This window comes from Aquarana catesbeiana, linkage group LG03 (assembly GCF_042186555.1).
Source record: "Aquarana catesbeiana isolate 2022-GZ linkage group LG03, ASM4218655v1, whole genome shotgun sequence".
NCBI classification, from domain to species: domain Eukaryota; kingdom Metazoa; phylum Chordata; class Amphibia; order Anura; family Ranidae; genus Aquarana; species Aquarana catesbeiana.
Window position 1 is genome coordinate 582,561,019 of NC_133326.1, and position 19,181 is coordinate 582,580,199.

At 43.6% G+C, this 19,181-nt stretch overlaps 1 protein-coding gene across 1 annotated transcript in view; it reads right to left on the reverse strand.

The window, feature by feature from the left end:
* Positions 1–3,076: 3,076 nt before the first annotated feature.
* The window catches only part of YARS2 (tyrosyl-tRNA synthetase 2), a 38,083-nt gene continuing 21,978 nt past the window's right edge, over positions 3,077–19,181 (reverse strand). The window contains exons 4-5 of the mRNA XM_073621986.1: positions 7,305–7,475; positions 3,077–3,397 (exon numbers count right to left, since the gene is read on the reverse strand). Of these exons, the coding sequence (XP_073478087.1) occupies positions 3,238–3,397; positions 7,305–7,475 (331 nt within the window). The 3' untranslated portion in view covers positions 3,077–3,237. The remainder of the gene's footprint in view (positions 3,398–7,304; positions 7,476–19,181) is intronic.

The following is a 19,181-nucleotide window of genomic DNA, read 5'->3' on the forward strand; positions in this document are numbered from 1 at the left end:
ATAGTCATGTGGGCTGCACAGGTGAGAAAAAAGGGAGGAAATAAAGAGGTTGAAAGGGAACTGAAATAGGAGCATGCTGTGTAGAGGACAACGAATGGTCTACACAATCCCAGCCTGCAGCAGGAAACAGAGGCGTTGGAAGGGACAGCTGAAGGCAGGATCAACCAGGTATATTCACTCTTCACAAAATGAATGCTTTTGCAGGCTTTGTGAGTATGAACACTCTGTTATATAGCATGTAATGAGAATTTTTCATAGTCTGGGTTTAATGACCATCTAACGCACACGAACACAAGTTATATTATATGTGTGCTGGTATGTTCTTTAGTGCATTGCATTCTACTTTTCATTCTGCATTCTCCAACGAAGGTGAACTCTAGACTTACCTTTAAGTCTGGTACACTACTCGTTTATTTTTTCGTTCAACCCAGCGGGCTGAATGAATAAACACTGAAAGCTCAAAAGTTTTCCGCTGTTAGTACGGTGATCTCCCCTCCTGTGCTATTGTGTTCTGACAGAGGGGACTCTACCACCCCCACCTTCCATCAGAACACTCCAGTCAGCGCTCTCTGCCATTGGCTTTATCCCTTACTTTATCCACAATGAAAAAAAAATAAAATTACAAAACTTCCCCTTGCAGACTTACTTTTCCCAACAGCTAAATGACAGCCATCACTAGAAAGTGAGAAGCAGCTTACCCTGTACTCTGCATCACATGCCAGAATGGTGACCAGAAGTAATTTTACATTTTATACGGTCATAAGGTCATATACTTCCATAATGATGAAATCGTTTTAACAGTAGATCTACTATTTTTGACCGTCCTTTAAAGTGCAGGCTAAGACTAACACTAACTATTCTTTAAAATGTTCCTCCACCCCCTTCCTACCCATCCTGCATACTCTGGTCCAGTCACGTGATCCAGAAGCTCTAGCTCCCCACGTGTCAAAGAGCAGCTGGGCCTTATCATGGCTTCAGGAATTCACAGCCGTTGTTGAGCGATCTCTTAGACAGCTGAGTTGGAGCTGCCATATCACATGACCAGACCGGTCTTCTGGTCCCCTATGTGATAAAAATAAGATTAAGTAAAAAATAAAATGTAAAAAATAAAGATAAAAAAGGAAGAGCGAGAGTGTGAACATTAAGGATATACCCAAATACCTAAGCACTTAAAAACCCTTCCAAAAAATTCTCTCTCCTGCCCCCACATATACATACCTAAACACAGGCGTCTCAGGGTTTCTGTGCATGAAAATGATTGTGCTATGTGATAAAAATAAGATTAAGTTTAAAAAAAAAAAAGTTTCAATATCAACCACTCTGGAAGGTTTTACCCCCTATCATCCTCACCTCACGCTTTACTACCCAGACCCATAGCATCCATGTTGGATCCCCCAACCTTACTGGCTACAAACTTATTCTTGATCTGTTAAAGGGGTTGTTAAGCCACGCAAATAACCTTGCTACAATCCCCTCTGCTATGTTAAATATTGTCCCTAGTGCATTTTTTTTTTAAATGCCGCTGTGTACCTAATTTCAGAGTGTCAATTGGCTCTCACGTGACCGGCCGCTTCTCTCTCAAGCGAAAAGCAAAGTGGGCGGGCTGAGAAACCCCTGCTGACATCAGCCAGGAGGAGGAAAGGAGGAGAGAGGCAGCTGGTCACGTGAGCGCCGATCGGTGCTCTGAAATTAGGTACACAGCGGCATTTAAAAAAAAAAGAAAACAAATGCACTAGGGAATTTATTTGATCTAGCATAGGGAATTGTAGCAAGGATATGGTATTATGAAAGCAGCAGGAGGGGAGGATCGTGGAGTGGATGGAGCTGACAGGCAGGGAGGGGAGGACACAGGAGAGTAGAGCTGCAGATGACAGAGGCACGTAAACTGACCATGGTGTCAGGGCTCAGCAGCCATAATAAACCAAGGTCAGTTTACAGGAGGGAGGGCAGGATCAGCCAGTTATTGCAGATGATACAGGGGGCCAAATTACACAGCACAAGTACTGTGCTGTATAACATGCTTTAAGGCAGTGGTTCTCATCCTTTCTAGTGCTGCGACCCCTTGATAAAATTTCCCAAGTTGTGGGGACTCCAACAGTAAAAAAATTTTCGTAGCATGGGTTGTCAGCACCCAAGGCAAAACAAGTAATTTGCTCCCCAAATCCCTTCCACTTGTACAGTATTAAAACCCCTTCTGGTACATTTTAGGATGTACCACTCTCTTTGTTCTCCTTTCTTTCCCTTTTATCTCTCTCTATCCTAATTTCTTGTCTTTTTTCCCCATCCCCCTCTCTAGCCGTCTTTCTTGTTCTTTCGCTCCCATTTTCTTTGTTCCTCCCCCTCTTTCTTCCATGTATTCTCTATTTTTATTCCTTCTCTTACTCCTTGGTGGGGGGGGGTGGGATCAGTGGCAGTGCTGAGGGGAGTTCTGATCTGCCAACTTAGGTGCTCTTGATCAAGGTCATCTGCTGATCTGAGAACTGTAGTGGGGACTTTTAATTGCAACTCTAATCACAGGTAGTGTTACTCACTGTGTCTCCGGCTTCACTGTGTCTCCAGCCCTGTGGGGACTCGCAGCAGTTACACCTATGCCAAAATCAGATGATAGGGTCTCCTCCAGCCCCTCCCTCTTCAAATTCCTCACCAGTCAGTTGACCTCCAGTCTCTGCCCCCCACCCATACCGTGAATTTATTGGGCGGATGTGAGGAGGCTGAGTGGGTGGCTGCGGGCTCCAAAAACAGCCCAACTGGGCAGCCACAAGCTGCAGGGACAGCCCTGCTGGGCAGCCGCGATAGGGCTGGGAGAGCGGTGCGGGCTTCAAGAACATCCCAGGATTCGGTGACCCCTGGCAAATCGTCATTCGACCCCCAGGTTGAGAACCACTGCTTTAAGGGAACAGGATCCTTTTTTTTTTTTTTTGGGTAACAAACACTTTAAGTAATGAGGCAAGGAGAACAAGCCAGCCTGAACATTTAAAAATTATGGGTTCTCTTTACTGATCCATATCATGTCCTGAACATCAGACAAGAACCTTCCTCTGACACTCTTCAGAAATCAAAGTCAGTGGAAACCTAATTTTGTTTAAAAATTCAACTGATCCAGTTTATTATAACACAGTTTCATGTATGTGCAAAACAGTTTCTCACTTAGTGAGAGTAACAACCTTGTAGGAAGCAGCATTAGCTCGGTCGGGTATTCCTCCAGTACACACAGGGCATTTGGAGTGTTCTCTGTCTTCACAGCTGCAGCCACTTTACAATGTACAGGTTTTTCTTCCCCACCTTGATAAGAGACAGTCCGTTCCGGAGAATGTGCGTACCAAGCACAAGAACTTCATCTGGATTGGTCACCTTATTGTGGTTGAAGCTGACTCCACCTCTGCTGATTATTTCATAGCTAGAAGAGTAAACATGCTCTCATTATGCCTCATAACAAATGTACCGTATTTATCGGCGTATAACACGTGCCGGCGTATAACACGCACCCCAAGTTTAGGAGGGAATTTTAAGGAAAAAAACTTTTAGGAGGGAAGTTTAAGGAAAAAAAAACTTACATCAAAATGCCCATCAATGCAGCGTTATCCTGTCCATCTGCAGCCTTGTCAGTGCAGCCTTGTCAGTGCAGCCTTGCCCCAGTGCAGCCTTGTCAGTGCAGCTTTGCCCCAGTGCAGAATTGTCAGTGCAGCCTTGCCCCAGTGCAGCCTTGCCCCCAGTGGTCAGTGCAGCCTTGTTCCCAGTGCCGCTGACATACACAAGTTTAGTGTGTATTTTTAAATATGGCGCCGCGGAGTTCGGAGGGACCCGGCGGCGCTCGTTCAACTGAACGAGCGCCGCCGAGAACACAGTGACTGGGCGGAGCCGAGATACACATAGCCGAGGGTTCTCGGCGCCGTTCACAGTCACGCCCAGTCCCTATGATGGACATAACAGAGGTCCAATGGCGGGACTGGGTGGGACTGTGAACGGCGCCGAGAAGAGCCGAGAACCCTCGGCTATGTGTATCTCGGCTCCGCCCAGTCACTGTGTTCTCGGCGGCACCATATTTAAAAATACACGCTATGTGAATGTCGGCGGCGATCGCTCCGATAGATCACAAAATAGCGGGGATCGGCGTATAACACGCACCCACGATTTTCCCCTGATTTTACGGGGAAAAAAGTGCGTGTTATACGCCGATAAATACGGTATTTTATAGTCAGCACAATATAAAAAACAATACCAGTTACAGCATACAACAGGGATAACCTATGCTTCACTGATCCGATGTCAACAGGCTGAAGTCTAATTAGCCACTGCACATCATTTTTCTAATGGGTTGACACACACAGCACTATTGTGCTGATCACTGTTCTTGCTGTGGAGGAAGCTGTACCTAACTACCTGCAATGCAAAGAGCTCCCTGCTTCTGTTTCAAAAATTCTGTGGAGTTGTACTTCCTCCACCCTTCATGCTGCTTCTTGAATATTATCCCACCAGTCATCAGGTGGGCATGACCTAAGGAAGCAAAACCCTTCTTTTACCAAGATGTCCATCCTGCCATAGGGTAAGGCATGCTAAGTCATTAATGGGCAAAGATCAGTTACATAACGCCTACAGGCAATACTGGGTAATAGTTAATTGCCACCTGCTTGCTTTTTTTGTTGGCATATAATCAACAATTCAGATCCTGTAACAGTCATTTTGTGACCTAATCCAATATGAAGACAATACACCATGTCATAGGGAACCAATAAAAAATTGTTTTGCAATGTGGCATACACAGCAGATGAATGAAAGGTCCACATCCTCCATTCATAGGGCACTTTTTTTATGGGATTTGAACTGCTAGTGCATCTTCTATCAGATATCTTCTATAAATGGAGCAGGGAGGCAGAAAGGTCAATCAAACTTTTGATGAGTGCCTGTGACAGATGCAGTCACTCATATTCACCCCACCAGCAGCACTGGAAGATCACAGTTGTAAAGGTATGCTGGGGCAGAGGACTGAAGAATTCAAGCAGCACAGAAGTCACCAGTATAAGGGACACTTTTAATCCTTTGTATGTACTGTGCCTCCTGCTGAATTTAAAGAAAAATATTTCACAAAAAATTTAAACTTTAAGGCTGACCTTAGGCAAGCTGGGGATACAGATTGTCATTTTATACCAAGAAAAGTAGAGAGAGTTTTGGTGGTATGTGTGTCTCAGGATTAGATAAGGCACCTCATCCCAAAAGGTATAGATAGAAACAAAGGACTAGATAGTGGGATTATTGCGGTGCCAAAAATGCAGGAAAACAGATATTAAAATCATTCAGTTTATTACAAAATCACTAAAAAGACAAAAGACAATTCATACACAATGTAGGTTACAGAATGGGGCATAGGCAGATGTTTACAACCAATGGATGGAAGAATTGAACAAATAATCCCTACTAGTTTCGCCAATACATTGGCTTCCTCAGGGGATATATAAGGTTGTAATTCTACAAAAAGAAAGTTTCATGTTAGTATAACCAAATATACTGGATATAGTGAAGGACAATGCTGTGCAGGTAATCAACACAAGTGCAGGGAGACTAGACAAATGCAATATCCCCCAACCAATAGGTCCCAACAAGGATGGAAATAACATCAATCAAGGATCATTACTACATACCCACTGAACCACAGAGGAACGGATAGGACATCTCCAAAGTGGGGGTCGCTTCCTCACTGCCTTAGTGTGACTGCAGGGGGCTTGAAAAAAGGCCGTTGAAAGTAGCTGTAGAAGTACACAAATATAAGGCTAAAAAAGCTCAATCAATTATAATGAAAAAGAAAAGGACAAAAGGTCCTCAATACTCACCAAAAATAACAGGTAAATTAATGAGAAACCCAGGACTCTGGAAGGATCGATAATAATTGATCAATCGGAACTACTAGTGAATCTTGTGGATTGACTGCAATTGTGCTGCAAACAAGAAACAGCCTAATCACTTCAAATGGAGCACTGACTGAAATAGGTGCATATAGTTTCCACATCAAGTGTGGTGTATGAGCCTGGTGAATATGAACAAAGGTTCTAGATTAAGCAATGTTATAAGATAAATGCTGTGATATATTATCATAGCATTAAATCAACAATGTAATTATCCATAGGGCGAATAATACCTTCATCGTCAATCCAGCTTGTATAGCGTCCTGGTGTGTACCGCAATTTCGGACTAATGACTTACCTATTTAAAGCCCCCCACCTGATTGGCGAAAGAATTCAGCCAATCAGGAGCGGACGAGAAGCGGCCCGTGCGCCTGCGCACTAGCCTCCGCAAGGGCCTACATTACCCATAATGCACTGAAGCGATTAGGATGTTTCTTGTTTGCAGCCAAGCCTGCTCAGCTGATTTAGCAGGTATGATTTGTCACTTAACTCCAGCATTCCCTTTGAATATGACCAAACACTTCCATCATTATTAGCAATTTATGTATATCCCCCTCTTAATTTTATCTAGTGCAGTCAAAACCCACAAGATTCACTAGTAGTTCCGATTGATCAATTATTATCAATCCTTCCAGCGTCCTGGGTTTCTCATTAATTTACCTGTTATTTTTGGTGAGTATTGAGGACCTTTTGTCCTTTTCTTTTTCATTATAATTAATTGAGCTTTTGAGCCTTATATATGTGTACTTCTACAGCTACTTTCAACGGTCTTTTATCAAGCTCCATGCAGTCACACTAAGGCAGTGAGGAAGCGATCCCCACTTTGGAGGTGTCCTATCTGGCCCTCTGGGGTTCAGTGGGTATGTAGTAATGATCCTTGATTGATGTTATTTCCATCCTTGTTGGGACCAATTGGTTGGGGGATATTGCATTTGTCTAGTTTCCCTGCACTCGTGTTGATTACCTGCACAGCATTGTCCTTCACTATATCCAGTATATTTGGTTATACTAACATGAAACTTTCTTTTTATAGAATTACAACCTTAAATATCACCTGAGGAAGCCGATGTATTGGCGAAACTAGTAGGGATTATTTGTTCAATTCTTCCATCCATTGGTTGTAAATATCTGCCTATGCTCCATTCTGTAACCTACATTGTGTATGAATTGTATTTGTGTCTTTTTGGCAATTTTGCTGCATCTGTTTTGCTGCATTTTTGGCACCGCAATAATCCCACTATCTAGTCCTTTGTTTCTATCATTTTATACCAACTTAATGCAATGCAGCACTAGGAACTCCAGAAACTGGAGTTCCTACAACAGTCATTCTACATCTACTAGGGACTATGTCACACTTATATGTAAAGATGATAAAGATCAGCACAATACATATATAAACATACATACCCACGGGCACCTTCTGGGATAGCAGAAGCTTTCAGACAGGCATCTAGCACCCTGGTACCAGGTTCATGCAGCACTTCAGTGAATGGGGCTTCCTGGAAGAGCTCCTGCAGCTCCTGATCAGACATGGCTTCCAAAGCATCAATACTGCTATTATACAGGGCCTGTGTGCACCTGAAGGAAAAGCAGTGCAAAGATCAGACTTTCTGAAGTGTTTACTTCACTACTGGGCTATAATTTTGTTCTTTCTGTAGAGTTACTTTTGTTAACAGGGCTAGGTTGCTAGCTTGATGCCCAACTTTTTTTCTTTCTTTACCACACAGGTGGGGATTGGGCAAAGTAGAAACAGATTGCAGTCAATTTAGTCTGGTACCAGGTATCCTACTGGCATGTATCTTTTGGCTCTGGCGGGAAGATGAAGGACCAAGAAGAACCTAACTAAACCTACTGTGTAATGTGTATGGATACCAGAGCCAGTACTGCAAGATCACAGTGATAACTTTTCATTCACTAGGCTGCCCAAATTGATGGAAAGAGAAGCTTTGATAATTTAAAGTGGACAATGGGGGTAACGATGGAGGGGCGACTGCAGCTTGTGTTTGTGTGTGCCAAGAAGCATGTGTTAAGAAAGGGTTCTGAAAAAATTCAAAGAAATTCAAAAATATTCTACTCGAGCCCTAATTTGTGCAGCTCTTCCAGCCCTAGGTGCCAGCCATCCACCTGTGCCCACCTAAACCCTAATACCACAATCTCTCCTTGAAAGAAACCAAAGGCTGCATTCTGAAAGCAATCTCACTGGTAAAACTTGACACAATGAGACTCCTCCCTTTAAAAAGGAGGCATTTTAGCAGGTTTTGCTTTGAACTTGCAGATTGATTGCTTCAGGGATATTGCTTTCTGGGGTGAGACATTTGGAAAGTATAACCTGATATGATTTATCATAGCTCCCCCCTTGACATGTGGATTTTTATTAGAAGTTATGTAGCCATATTTTTCAATCAATTCCCTGTATAGAAAGCAATATGCACTTTTTCAGGTCAGTTTTGGATACAATAATTTTGTACGATCATTTGCAAACACCCTATAAAATTAGCATTTTACATATATCAGAGATTTTTAGAGGTGGGGTCTCAAAGCCCAACAATAGTAACTCTTCACATCACATCTCTCTAATCCTCTGAAATATTGTACATGAAATGCAGCAATTCCAGACCTGAAGCACTTGTAACAATTTATCTGAGATCTCTTCAATTAAAAGGGAACTAGTCTCTGTCATAGAATTGTGCTGTTAAATGGTGTAGTTAGATAAGAAATGCTGATATGAGGTCTTCAATGGGGGGGGGGGGGGGGACATGATCTTTTTAAAGCCTGGTACACACTAATAGCTTTTTTTCATTCAACCCAGCGGGTTGAACAAAAACAAACTGACAGTAGAGCTGTTGTGTTCTGACAGGGGGGAAAGGGACGCCCCCCCCCCCCCCAGATCACTCTGGTCAGTTCTCTTAGCCGTTGTCTGAGAGCGCTGATTGGGAGCCAGTCGGCTGCTGGTTTTCCAGCATGCTCAGCCAGCTTTTGTCAGATAGGCCGACATACACATGGGCTGAATGTCAGACGTTGTTATGTCAGACGTTATTTTTTTTGAACCAGCCTATGTCTCCCGAAATTCGGCCCGTGCGTACTAGGCATAACTTTAGGTTTTGTGTTACTTTAAATAGTTAGTTTGGGCCCAAACAAACCATTTCCATTACCAAGAAATGCGGCTGCTTTCAGCGCTGCATAAACTGTATGTAGTATTAGTTATATACAGTATAACTTGGCTCTGCGCCACCCCGGCCACAGCGCCTGCCTTCCAGCTGAGTCTTGGTATCAGAGTGACTGTGGTAAGGTGGGGGGGGGGTATATGAGTTTTTTTTTTTTTCATTTAGTCGGATGCTCTGCATGAGAAACACTTTTCATTGGCTTGTTTGTCCTTACTGAACCCATTTAATTTGAGCAGGCTACGTATATTTTGAAAAGCAGTTATGACATCATCTGAGTCAGCCTATGTGACCCATTTTTGACTACCTATAGGAATTGACCTGCCTAGGTCACCATTTATGCTATTACCTTTGAGTTATTTGCTTTACTCAGAATCTCCCTGGGCCCCCCATTGTATCCTTGAAGCCCCGGTTTCTGAATGGATGGTGGACAGGGGAGAAGGTTGTAATCACTTTGGCACTTTTACATGTATTTTATCTCATGCGTGTCTAATATCGTCTTGTTATAATTCTAATAAAATATTTTGTTATACATTTTTAAGTATGCCTATAAAGTCCATCCTTTCAAAGCCCTAGTATATGTTATCAAATTAAAAGACGTGGCATAGCCTATTCCCGCTGTCCACAGCGCCACCCTGTGGTGACAGCTTATATATACATTGTTCATTTAATTACATGGGATTTATTGGTTACCTTTATTTAAAATTTTGTTTACATTGTTATACTTTATTTATATCTTATGATGATTTTTGATTTACAGGCTTCAAACATCAACAAATTACACTACTACTATCACATACAACCTTTCATTATTATAGATGCAGCATACAATCTGCCTACCACGAGGTCTTCCAATCTGTTCCGTAGCGCTTTTGGAGCCTTTCCTCCCCACAGGCCAGGGGGGTTTGGACAGTGCTGGGTCCTCCATATTATAAAATGTATGTAATAATTAAATATATTATATATATATATATACACACACACACACACACACACATATATATATATATATATACATACATACATACATACACACACACACACCCACACGCATACATACACACTTGTGCACATAAGTTTACATACCCTGCCAGAATTTATGATTTCTTGCCCATTTTTCAGAGAATATGTGTTTGGCTGAACACACTTATTATCAATCAACTGTGTTTACTCTTTTTTTTAAATCATAATCACAACAGAAACTACCCAAATGACCCTGACCAAAAGTTTACATACTCTGGTGATTTTGGCTTCATAATATGCACACAAGTTGACACAAAGGGGTTTGAATTGCGATTAAAAAAGGTACCCATCCTCACCTGTGATCTGTTTGCTTGTAATCAGTGTGTGTATAAAAGGTCAATGAGTTTCTGGACTCCTGACAGACCCTTGCATCCTTCATCCAGTGCTGCACTGACGTTTCTGGATTCGGAGTCATGGGGAAAGCAAAAGAATTGTCAAAGGATCTGCGGGAAAAGGTAGCTGAACTGTATAAAACAGGAAAGGGATATAAAAAGAAACCCAAGGAACTGAGAATTCCAATCAGCAGTGTTCAAACTCTAATCAAGAAGTGGAAAATGAGGGGTTCTGTTGAAACCAAACAACGGTCAGGTAGACCAACTAAGATTTCAGCCACAACTGCCAGGAAAATTGTCGGGGATGCAAAGAAAAACCCACAAATAACTTCAGGTGAAATACAGGACTCTCTGAAAACATGTGGTGTAGCTGTTTCAAGATGCACAATAAGGAGGCACTTGAAGAAAGATGGGCTGCATGGTCGAGTTGCCAGAAGAAAGCCATTACTACGCAAGTGCAACAAAGTATCCCCCTTACAATATGCCAAACAGCACAGAGACAAACCTCAAACCTTCTGGCACAAAGTCATTTGGAGGGATGTGACCAAAATCGAGCTTTTTGCCCACAACCATAAACGCTACATTTGGAGAAGAGTCAACAAGGCCTGTGATAAAAGGTACACCATTCCTACTGTGAAAAACGGAGGTGGATCGCTGATGTTTTGGGGATGTGTGAGCTACAAAAGGCACAGGAAATTTGGTCAAAACTGATGGCAAGATGAATGCAGTACAGTGGCTTGCGAAAGTATTCGGCCCCCTTGAACTTTTCAACCTTTTGCCACATTTCAGGCTTCAAACATAAAGATATAAAATTTAAATTTTTTGTGAAGAACCACCAACAAGTGGAACGAAATCTATTGGATATTTTAAACTTTTTTAGCAATTAAACAACTGAAAAGTGGTGCGTGCAAAATTATTCGGCCCCTTTAGTTTCAGTGCAGCAAACTCACTCCAGAAGTTCAGCGAGGATCTCTGAATGATCCAATGTTGTCCTAAATGACTGATGGTGATAAATAGAATCCACCTGTGTGTAATCAAGTCTCTGTATAAATGCACCTGCTCTGTGATAGTCTCAGGGTTCTGTTGAAAGCGCAGAGAGCATCATGAAGACCAAGGAACACACCAGGCAGGTCCGTAATACTGTTGTGGAGAAGTTTAAAGCCGGATTTGGATACAAAAAGATTTCCCAAGCTTTAAACATCCCAAGGAGCACTGTACAAGCAATCATTTTGAAATGGAAGGAGTATCAGACCACTGCAAATCTACCAAGACCTGGCAGTCCCTCTAAACTTTCAGCTCAGACAAGGAGAAGACTGATCAGAGATGCAGCCAAGAGGCCCATGATCACTCTGGATGAACTGCAGAGAACTACCGCTGAGGTGGGAGAGTCTGTCCATAGGACAACAATCAGTCGTACACTGCACAAATCTGACCTTTATGGAAGAGTGGCAAGAAGAAAGCCATTTCTCAAAGATATAAAACAGATGGTGCAGCGCTGCACCTTCGGTTTTATATGTATATTGAGGGATTTGAATTTTGACCCTGGTGTTCAGCTGCTTTATCTGCTATTCACCATTTCGCGCTGATTCATTTTTTATTTTATATTATCTGTGCATTTCTCAAAGATATCCATAAAAAGTCTCGTCTAAAGTTTGCCACAAGCCACCTGGGAGACACACCAAACATGTGGAAGAAGGTGCTCTGGTCCGATGAAACCAAAATCAAACTTTTTGGCCAGAATGCAAAACGATATGTTTGGCGTAAAAGCAACACAGCTCATCACACTCAACACACCATCCCCACTGTCAAACATGGTGGTGGCAGCATCATGGTATGGTTTGGGCCTGCTTTTCTTCAGCAGGGACAGGGAAGATGGTTAAAATTGAGGGGAAGATGGATGCAGCCAAATACAGGACCATTCTGGATGAAAACCTGTTGGAGTCTGCAAAAGACCTGAAACTGGGACGGAGATTTATCTTCCAACAAGACAATGATCCCAAACATACAGCAAAATCTACAAAGGAATGGTTCACAAATAAACGTAGCCAGGTGTTAGAATGGCCAAGTCAAATTTTCAGACCTGAATCCAATCGAGAATCTGTGGAAACAGCTGAAAACTGCTGTTCACAAATGCTCTCCATCCAACCTCACTGAGCTCGAGCTGTTTTGCAAGGAAGAATGGGCAAGAATTTCAGTCTCTCGATGTGCAAAACTGATAGAGACATACCCCAAGCGACTTGCAGCTGTAATCGCAGCAAAAGGTGGCTCTACAAAGTATTAACGCAAGGGGGCCGAATAATTTTGCACGCCCCACTTTTCATTTTTTTATTAGTTTAAAAAGTTTCAAAAATCCAAAAGATTTCGTTCCACTTCACAATTGTGTCCCACTTGTTGGTGATTCTTCACAAAAAATAAAAATTTTATATCTTTATGTTTGAAGCCTGAAATGTGGCTAAAGGTTGAAAAGTTCAAGGGGGGCGAATACTTTCGCAAGCCACTGTATGTTATCAAAAAACACTGGAGGAACATTTGCATTCATCAGCCAGGAAGCTGCTCATGGGACGTACTTGGACATTCCAACATGACAATGATCCAAAACACAAGGCCCAGTCGCCCTGTCATTGGCTACAGCAGAATAAAGTGAAGGTTCTGGAGTGACCATCTCAGTCTCCTGGCCTCAATATCATTGAGCCACTCTGGGGAGATCTCAAACGTGCAGTTCATGCAAGACAGCCCAAGAATTTACAGGAACTGGAGGCTTTTTGCCAAGAGGAATGGGCAGCTTTACCATCTGAGAAGATAAAGAGCCCCATCCACAAATACCACAAAAGACTTCAAGTTGTCAATGATGTTAAAGGGGGCAGTACACCGTATTAAGAACTGGGGTATGTAAACTTTTGTTCAGGGTCATTTGGGTAGTTTCGGTTGTGATTATGATTTAAAAAGAGAAACACAGTTGACTGATAAAAAAGGGCTTCAGCCAAAACTAACCATGAGTGAAAGAAAAGTTTTTGTGTTATCATTCATATTCTCTGAAAAACGGCCAAGAAATCATAAATTCTGCCAGGGTATGTAAACTTATGAGCACAACGGTGTATGTGTAAAGAAAAAAAAAAAATTATATATTACACACACACACACACACACACACACACACACACATATACACAGTGCATACACACACCCCCTTTAAAATGTCAGATTTTTGTGATGTAAAAAAATGATATAAAGATAAATAATTTCCACCTTTAATGTGACCTATAAACTGTACAACTCAGTTTAACAAACAAACTGAAATCTTTAAGGGCGTGGGGGGGAGCTTCCAAAGCATCAGAGGGATCTCATTGTTAAAAAGGTATCAGTCAGGAGAAGGGTACAAAAGAATTTCCAAGGCATTAGAAATACCATGGAATACAGTGAAGACAGTCTAAGTGGAGAAAATATGGCACAACAGTGACATTATCAAGAACTGGATGTCCCTCAAAAATTGATAAAGAGACGAGAAGAAAACTGGTCAGGGAGGCTGCCAAGAGGCCTACAGCAACATTAAAGAAGCTGCAGGAATATCTGGCAAGTACTGGCTGTGGGGTACATGTGACAACAATCTCCCGTATTCTTCATATGTCTGGGCTATGGGGTAGAGTGGCAAGACGGAAGCCTTTTCGTACGAAGAAAAACATCCAGGCCTGGATAAATTTTGCAAAAACACATCTGAAGTCTCCCAAAAGCACGTGGGAAAATGTGTTATGGTCTGATGAAACCAAGGTTGAACTTTTTAGCCATAATTGCAAAATATATGTTTGGCGCAAAAACACTGCACATGACCAAAAGAGCACCATACCCACCGTGAAGCATGGTGGTGGCAGCATCATGCTTTGGGGCTGTTTTTCTTCAGCTGAAACAGGGGCCTTAATGTAGAGGGTATTATGAACAGTTCCAAATATCAGTCAATATTAACACAAAACCTTCAGGCTTCTGCTAGAAAGCATCAGCATGACAACAATCCATGGCATACATCCAAATCAACAAAGAAATGGCTTCACCAGAAGAAGATTACAATTTTGGAAAGGCCCAGCCAGAGCCCAGAACTGATCTGATCGAAAATCTGTGAGGTGATCTGAAGAGGGTTTTGCACAGGAGATGCTCTCGCAATCTGACAAATTTGAAGTGTTTTTGCAAAGAAGAGTGGGCAATTATTGCCAAGTCAAGATGTGCCATGCTAATAGACTCATACTCAAAAACACTGAGTACTGTCATAAAATCAAAAGGTACTTCAACAAAGTATTAGTTTAACCGCTTGCCGGCCGTCATGACGGCCAGGCGGCGCAGCTCTCGTTCTGGGAGGGCGTCATATGACGCCTTCGCGCGCCTGCCCGCCGTGTCACTGGGCACCCGATGCGCGTGCCAGGCGGCCGCGATGTCCGCCGGACACCCGTGATTGCCCGGTAACACAGCAGGACCGTGGATCTGAGTATGTAAACACACAGATCCATGTCCTGTCAGAGAGGAGAGGAGACCGATGTGTGTTCTCAGTACAGAGCAACACCAATCGGTCTCCTCCCCTTGTGAGTACCCTACCCCTTCAGTTAGAAACACTCCCTAGCAACATGATTAACCCCTCGATCACCCCCTAGTGTTAACCCCTTCCCTGCCAGTCACATTTATACAGTAATCATTGCACTTTTATAGCACGGAGCGCTGTATAAATGTGAATGGTCCCAAAAATGTGTCCGCCACAATATCGCAGTCACAATAAAAATCGCAGACCGCCACCATTACTAGTAAAAAAAAAAAATAATAAAAATGCTATAAATCTATCCCCTATTTTGTAGACGCTATAACTTTTGCGCAAACCAATCAATATACACTTATTGCGATTTTTTTTACCAAAAATATGTAGAAGAATACATATCGGCCTAAGCTAAAGACAAAATTTGTTTAAAAAAAAAAAAAAAAAAGGATATTTATTATATCAAAAAGTAAAAAATACTGTGTTTTTTTCAAAATTGTCGCTCTTCTTTTGTTTATAGCGCGAAAAATAAAAACCGCAGAGGTGATCAAATACCACCAAAAGAAAACCCCTGTTAGACTTACCGGTAACGGTATTTCCAGGAACCTTCCAGGACAGCTACTTGAGAGATGATTGGCTCCGCCCTCTACAGGAAACACAAATCAGATACATTTTAAAAGGCCCCTCCCTTTCCTCTGACCCTCAGTTGTTTAGAAGATCAAGTAACCTCCACCAAAGGTGCACTCGGCAGAGGAAAAAAACAGAAACCATAAAACACACCACCACCAGGTAAACATGGTCGACCAGTGAAAAAATAGAATAGGGTAGGAATATAGACGCTGTCCTGGAAGGTTCCTGGAAATACCGTTACCGGTAAGTCTAACAGGGGTTTTCCCCCCCTCACCTTCCAGGACAGCTACTTGAGAGGATAAGCAAGACTTTATACCTTAGGGAGGGACGACAGCCTGAAGCACTTTCCTACCAAAGGAAAGGTCCTGGCTGGAAAGCATCTGAACTCTATAATGCTTGACAAATGCATTACAGGAGGACCAGACGGCAGCTTTAGAGATTTCTTCCCATGAAGCCCCCGCTCTTTCTGCCCATGATGTGGCCATGGATTTCGTTGAATGGGCCCTAATTCTAGAAGGAGGGGTGCGATCTGACGCTTTATATGCTTCACAGATAGCTCCCCTAATCCACCTAGCAATAGAACCTTTAGATGCATTGGACCCTTTCTTGGGGCCACTGAACAAAACCAACAGTTGGGAGGAACTCCTAAACCCACTGGTCTTTTCTAGATAAAGCAGAAGACACCTCTTTACATCTAAAAGACCAAATCTTTCCTCTTCTGTATTTTTGGGAGAGGTGCAGAAACTAGGAAGGACTATCTCCTGGGATCTATGAAAGTTGGAAGAAACTTTGGGTAAATAGAGAGGATCAGGTCTAATCACTACCCTGTCCTCAAGAATCCTCAGGAAGGGGTCTTTACAGGAGACTCTTAATCAGAAATCCTTCGCCCTGACGTAATAGCCAAAAGGAAGGACAACTTCAAAGAAATACATTTCAGGGAAGCCTCATGCAAAGGAGCCCTTGTTAGAACATTTAATACTAATGAGAAGATCCCAGGGAGGAATATGTTTGATGACCCTGGGAGTATGTCTAGATCTGGCTAAAAGGAACCTCCTGACTAAGGGATCTTCTGCTAGACTTCTCTCTGTAAATAAAGATAGGGTAGCAATCTGAACCCTAAGGGTGCTGACAGAGAGCCCCTTTTCCACTCCCCCCTGCAAAAAATCCAATATAAAGGGAGTGGAAAAAGAATCTAAACCAGTTTTCCTTTGCCAGGAAATGGAAAGTTTTTCCAAACTTTCTCATAGATTCTTCTTGTGACCAACTTACGGCTGTCCAGGATAGTTGAAATAACCCTCTCTGAACACCCCTTTAACTGTAGGATGCACCGCTCAGCCTCCAGGCCGTCAAATGGAAGGTCTGAGGGTTTTGATGTAACACCGGTCCCTGATGGAGCAGATCCTTCCGAACTGGTAGGGGCCAGGGAGGATACACAGAGTCTTCAGAGAGGAGAACCAACTCCTCCTGGGCCACCAGGGGGCAATCAGAACAACTTCTGCCCTGTCCTGAATAATTTTCCGAACCACTAGGGGCAAGAGGGGAAAAGGAGGGAAGGCATAGGCCAGAGTGAAGTCCCACGGGAAGGACAGAGCATCCGTCCCCAAGGACTCTGTTTCTCTCTCCAGAGAGAAGACCGCCGGCAGTTTCCTGTTGAGACTGGAGGCAAAAAGATCCACTATGGGGAGACCCCATCTTAGCACCACCTCCTGGAACGTGCCTTGATGTAGTTCCCAACCACTGGAACTGATGCTCACCCTGCTCAAATAGTCCGCCAGCACATTTTCTGACCCCTTGATGTGGACTGCCCTTACTGAAGTGACATGGATCTCCGCCCAGGACAGAATCTGCTGTGTTAAAGACAGAAGCGATTCTGAGCGAATGCCCCCTTGCTTGTTCAGGTAGGCCACTGTTGTGGCATTGTCTGAAAATATCAATAGGTCTTTTGAATAGACCCTCTCTTCCAGAGATATAAGTGCTTTCCTCACAGCCAGAAGTTCTCTGAAATTTGAGGAGTGACCTGCTTCCTCTGGCAACCAGGCTCCCTGTGCTTGCCAGTCCTGTGAGTGAGCACCCCAACCCCACAGACTGGCGTCTGTGGTAATTTTGACCGGGGAATGTTGTGTCCAATCCTTCCCTCTCTGCAGATGTTCTCGCTGCTCCCACCAGGCGAGATCGAGAAAATTCCCTTCTGGTAATTTTACCAGCTGATCCAGAGAATCCTTCCTGCGATCCCAATGGAGTAAAAGAAAAGCCTGAAGGGGTCTGGAGTGCAATTGGGCCCAAGGCACCCCTGGAATGGCCACAGTCATCAGACCCAGCAACTGCAATGGTCCACCGAAGGGAGGTCTGAGGTAGCAGCTTGAAGGCCTGCACAGAGAGAAGAATTTTCAAAATCTTCTCTTTGGGAAGAAAAATTTTTAGGGCAACAGAGTCTATTAGATAACCCAGGAAAAGTATGCTCTGTGAGGGTACCAGGCAAGATTTCTGCTGGTTGACCTTCCACCCTAATTTTTGAAAAGTCCGCAAAACCAACTGTAGGACTTGAACAAGAGACTCCTTGTCTCAAGCAAAAAAAAAAAAATCAAAAAATCGTCTAGATATGGGACGATCGATACACTTTGAATCTTAACCACTTGCCGACCGCCTCACGTCTATATACGTGAGCAGAGCGGCACGGGCAGGCAAAATCACGTACCTGGTACGTGATTGCCTTCCCGCGGGTGGGGGGTCCGATCGGACCCCCCCCCGGTGCCATCGGCGGTCGGCATTTGGTTGGGAGCGATGAGAGACGAGGGGGAGACCATCCGATCGTGGCCCCCCCCTCGCGATCGCTCCCAGCCAATGAGAAACATCCCCTGCCTCTGTATAGTACACAGAGGCAGAGGATGTGATGTCATCTCTCCTCAGCTGGGCAGTTTCCGTTCCAGCGCCGAGGAGAGACGACATGTAAGTGCACCAACACTCACACACAACACAGTAGAACATGCCAGGCACACTAAACACCCCCGATCGCCCCCCGATCCCCCCCAATCACCCCCCACCCCCCCAGTCACAAACTGACACCAAGCAGGTTTTTTTTTTTTCCTGATTACTGCATAGTGTCAGTTTGTGACAGTTACTGTGGTAGGACAGTGAGTGTTAGCCCCCTGTAGGTCTAGGGTACCCCCCTAACCCCCCCTAATAAAGTTTTAACCCCTTGATCACCCCCTGTCGCCAAGCGATCATTTTTCTGATCGCTGTATTAGTGTCACTGGTGACGCTAGTTAGGAACGTAAATATTTAGGTTCGCTGTCAGCGTTTTATAGCGACAGGGACCCCCATATACTATCTAATAAATGTTTTAACCCCTTGATTGCCCCCTAGTTAACCCTTTCACCACTGATCACCGTATAACTGTTACGGGTGACGCTGGTTAGTTCGTTTATTTTTTATAGTGTCAGGGCACCCGCCGTTTATTACCGAATAAAGGTTTAGCCCCCTGATCGCCCGGCGGTGATATGCGTCGCCCCAGGCAGCGTCAGATTAGCGCCAGTACCGCGAACACCCACGCACGCACCGTACACGCACCGTACACCTCCCTTAGTGGTATAGTATCTGAACGCATCAATATCTGATCCGATCAGATCTA